Below are 4,922 nucleotides of genomic sequence, written 5' to 3'. Positions count from 1 at the left end.
TTGCTAAGCACTCTGGTGAGCACAAATGAAAATAAGGTTTAGTTCCTGTTTTCGAGGGGCTTCTCTGTTTGGAGAGCCCAAGAATGAACATCCATTGAAGCAGCATCTGATTTATGACCCAAAATGAGGATATGGAACATGGCTGTGCTTGTGCAGTTGCATCAGATTCTTTGCAACTCCATGGACTGTAGCCCGCCAGGCTTCTCTGTCCCTGGGATTTTCCAGCAAGAATACCAGAGTGGGTTGCCATTTCCTACTCCCAACCCAGGTTGGGAATCTTCCCAACCCAGGGATTGAACCTCAGTCTCCTGCATTGGCAGGTGGATTCTTTACCACCTCGCCACCTGGGAAGCCCTTATGGAACATGAATAGTAAAGAATTGAGTATTGAAGGTTTCTGATCAAAGTTTAAACAACCCTGAGCAGCAGATTTTGATGTTGTTAGATGCACTTTTTGAATCCTTGCTGTTAAAATGAGGAAGATATTTTCCTCTTTTTTCTTTTTTGGGCTGTGCTGCACAACTTGTGGGACCTCAGTTCCCTGATCAGGGATTGAACTCAGGCTGCGACAGTGAAAGCCTGGAATCTTAACTACTAGGCCACCAGAGAACTCCCAGAAGATACTTTCAATGAACTATTCTGCATGTTTTTAAATGCTGGAGTGATTTTAGAGCCTTTTAATTCTGACTGTTCGTATGCTGAATTTTGCTTTGGATCGTCATCCAACTGATCTTTACTATCACTTAGATGCGGAACTACACAGAGTGCACCTGTGTTCAGAGCCGCCAGGTGATCACGCCACCCACAGTGGGACAGCGCAGCCAGCTCCGCGTGGTTATCGTCAAGACGTACCTCAATGAGAACGGCTACGCTGTGTCCGGGAAGTGTAAACGGTCCTGTAACACCCTCATCCCATTCTTAGTTTTTCTGTTCATAGTGACCTTCATCACAGCATGCGCCCAACCATCAGCCATCATAGTAACACTCAGGTGAGGACGGCGTTCAGAATGTCTAGGTTGGGTTATACGCTCAGAATTGCCAGAATTTTTATTCCAGACTGGTTGGGTTATACGCTCAGAATTGCCAGAATTTTTATTCCAGACTGGGGACTGATGTGGTAAAGTGGTGATGAAAGCAAAATGAGATTGTGCAGGAAAGTGCTTCAGACATTTACCTGGTGAACTTAAGAGAAGGGAGTTTTCCCATGTCAGGAAGGGAAAGGAAGATGGTAACATTTCATTGAGCATCCCAGATGGCTCAGTGGTAAAGAATCTGCCTGCCAGTGCAGGAGACATGGATTAGATCCCTGGGTCGGGAAGATCCCCTGGAGAAGGAAATGGCAACCCACTCTGATATTCTTGCCTGAGAAATCCCATGGACAGAGGAGCCTGGTGGGCTGCAGTCCATGGGGTCGCAAAAGAGTCGGTCATGACTTAGCAACTAAACAACAGCAACATTTCATACTCCAGGACTTTTTTTATTTAGATGAATTATGTCCCCATAGTTCAGTGAAACTTTGTTTGGATGCCTTTGGTTCCTGAAGTCTCTTCTGAAAGGTTCAAGTTCAGGAGCTGAAAGCTATGACTGTATTAGCTACAAGAAGCCTGCCCTGAGAGGAGGTGACAAGTCATTTGGTGAAGTCACTAAATCGTACATACGGCTAAGAATATTCTCTCTGACCTTGTAGGTAGTTAATACCTCCAGGATCAGTGACCGTTGTTGCTGGGCTTGCAATTCCAAATGCTTATTTCATTAATTGCACTATCATATAACATTCTGGCATTGAATCAGGGAAAGGGCAGACTAGGAAATGTAATTTTAAGTTGTTCATGCTGTGCTTTCTTTGCCATATTATATATCCCATTTGTGTGTGTGTGTGGTGTTTTTTTTTTTACTTCTGAGAGAGAATGTGGAGGTTACCTTAATGGAGGCTCTATTTAAAATGTTGACACCAACACATTCGAATCAGAGTGTTGGTATTTGAGGTAAAGATGGCCATAGACCAAGGAAGGGAGTGGACAGTGTGGTGAAGAGATGAAAGCATGGCCACAGCAGCTTTAGGGGGGCTGGGATGCAGGGGGATGAAGGAAGGAGGGGTGTCAGTCTCCACAGTCTCCCTTTTGTGCCCTCCCTGGGCTCCTTGGTAACCCAGGATGCTGGCTTCTGGTGGGATGCATCTGCTGAGATGTCTTTCTTAGCAGGGAGCTTGGGCTGCTTGCCTGCCAGTTCTGCATAGTCTGGCTTCCCTTCTATGGGATGCTGAGTTAGATGTTGCTCAGCTTATGAGTTCCTTGACGGCAAGATAACAAATGGTACCCAGGAGTCCCACTGGTCCCATTGGTTTGGGACCAATCCTCAGATCCTCAGTCAGCAGATACTTACAGAGTAATGACAGTGTGTGCCACACTGGGGGAATTGCTGTGAGCAAGTAAAGAAATTAGGGGAAAAGATGACAAGTACACTGGTCCTCTAGAATTTCACATTGCATACTGAGAACCCCCTATGTGTATGGGCTAGAAAGGATAAAGTACTTCATCATAAAAAAAATGGGAATCATTACTAATCTAATACTTTGAACTTTAATTCTACAAGAGATGTTAAATAACCAGAAAAGAGGTGCCTGTTTAATAATGTTTAAACATGGCAGATCATCAGTTGTCTTCTAACCCAAAACTTCAGAAAAGGAGACGTTCAATCTTTGCTAATTACAGCATCAATAGACTCCAGTCATCCTGCCATGTGGGATTTACTTGAAACTTAAGTTTTAGGAAAAGAAGAAAAAGTGAGGTGATGGGGAAGGATTCATTCCATTTCTAACTTTTGACTTATTTCCAATACATTTTGGGACTGTTAGAAAAAAACCTTTTTTCTCTATATTTTTCCTTGAGAAATTGCAGAAGTAAATTTCAGTGTGCCATTTTGGAAAGTGCAGGCAAACAGAAAAAGAATGCAATAGTTAGGATTATCAGTTTTTTTTTGAGTTGATTTTGCAAGCTCAGAGCTGCTTCTGTAGTTTCAGCCCTGAACCTTTATCCTTCCACGTGTTATTTACACAAAAAGTGGAGTTAATCAGAGTTCTTTGGAGTCTTCACTGGGTAGACCTTTATTCAGTGATGTAGCGATAAGCCGTCTTGTTCAACTATTGTTAGTAACTTCTAGCGAAATCAATATTTTGGCCCATTATCTATGTGGTCCCTGGCCCTGCAGCTAAGCAGGTTTGACTTGACATTCATTTTCTTGAAGCCCTTGTTCTAAAATATTTCTTTACCTTCTTTGTAGGTCTGTAAAAGATGAAGAGAGGCCTTTTGCCCTGGGAATGCAGTTTGTTTTATTGAGAACACTTGGTATGTTCCTAAATTTCCCACACTGCCTTTTAGTTCCTCTTTGCAGATGCCAAATTTTCACTGTCCTTTAAAAAATGTCAAGTCAGATCACTTGTTACCATTCGTACTAGCTAGGAGTTTACACGTTAGTGGGCAGGCGCAACTTCCTCATTTTCTGATTTGAACCAAAAGCTGACCAACTCTGTCGCTGATGAAACAAAACAAAACTGACTTTTGATCGGTTTCTCTTTCACTCTGAGTATGCACTTGGACTAAATTCCCCAGAGTTTTGTACAGTTAGAAATCTTGAACCAAGAAACTGTTGTGGGCTTACAGTCCTGGTGTTTCTGTCCCTTTTGTGACTTTGTAACATGAAAATGATGGGAATTAGTGCTTACTTTGTGTGTATGTGTGTCCGAAAATTTCAGTTCCTTATTTCTTTCTAGTAATTGTACTGGACTGGGTAAACAATATGCTGATCAGACTTTCTGAGGAAAAGAAATAAAAAATTCTAAATGGAAAAAAGATGTCCTAATTGATATATAGGGACTAAGCTTTACTTAGTGGCTCAGTGCTAAAGAATCCACCTGCCAATGCAGGAAACACAGGTTCGATCCCTGGGTTGGGAAGATCCTCTGGAGGAGAAAATGGCAACCCACTCCAGTATTCTTGCCTGGAAAATTCCACGGACAGAAGAGCCTGGTGGGCTGCAGTCCGTGGGGTCGCAAAGAGTCAAACAGGACAGTGACTAAACAGCAGCAAGATTTCTTTTTAACAGAGAAGCTTGTTAGCGCTGTGTCAATGTGGTAAGTCACAGAGTTTATTTGGACTCGAAGAACATCCTTCTGACTTCTACAAACATTGCATCACCTGTGATGCCTTGGGAGAGTGACTGGGGAGCAGTGTGTCCGACTTCAGTATATTTTTATATGACTTCCTTATTGTCAAGAATATTGTTTTCTTTCTTAAGGGGCAGTCTGTCATTTTCTTCAGCTGTTATTTTCCTCAGTAATCAGTATCATCACCCACAGGACAAAAAAAAATTTTTTTTAATTCAAACTGCTTATTTCAGTTTTGAAGGGTGAAACATTTTAAACATTTAAAAATCATCTGCCCCTTGGCAACAGGAATCCTCTCTGGTATTCCTTTTTTGTCTTCTGTTGTGGTTGATGGCCCAGACCAAGAGTGAGGACTTGTCAGTGGGCATCAAAGGCTTCTAGTGCCTTGAATTGAGTGGCCTATTTGTTTTTAAATTTCAGATATTAATCTGACTTTTTTGAGGGGAAGGTGCCATGCCACGTGGCTTTCAAGATCTTAGTTCCTGGGCCAGGAACTGAACCCAGGGCCAAGACAGTGAAAACACAGAGTCCTAACCACTGTACATGCAGGGAACTCCCCTCCCTAATTACATTTTTATCAATGTAAATTTTTATGTCTAAAAATATATTATTACTCTTGTTTTAACTTAATAGAATCTTTTGTAAAATTCTTTTTTTTTTTAGCTTTTGATTTTATATTGGAGTATAGTTGATTAACAACTTTGTGTTAAGTTTCAGGTGTATAGCAAAGTAATTCAGTTATGAGTATACATGCATCTATT

At 41.7% G+C, this 4,922-nt stretch overlaps 1 protein-coding gene across 1 annotated transcript in view; it reads left to right on the top strand.

Moving 5' to 3' along the window:
- The window catches only part of SLCO5A1 (solute carrier organic anion transporter family, member 5A1), a 149,948-nt gene that overhangs the window by 137,739 nt on the left and 7,287 nt on the right, over window positions 1–4,922 (top strand). Inside the window, exons 7-8 of the mRNA XM_010848201.1 lie at window positions 747–988; window positions 3,279–3,343. Coding sequence (XP_010846503.1) covers window positions 747–988; window positions 3,279–3,343 — 307 coding nt within the window. The remainder of the gene's footprint in view (window positions 1–746; window positions 989–3,278; window positions 3,344–4,922) is intronic.

Source organism: Bison bison, unplaced genomic scaffold (genome assembly GCF_000754665.1).
Source record: "Bison bison bison isolate TAMUID 2011002044 unplaced genomic scaffold, Bison_UMD1.0 scf7180017849896, whole genome shotgun sequence".
Lineage (NCBI taxonomy): Eukaryota > Metazoa > Chordata > Mammalia > Artiodactyla > Bovidae > Bison > Bison bison.
Note: the sequence above shows the minus strand (reverse complement) of the source record. Positions and strands in the feature narration are given on the sequence as shown.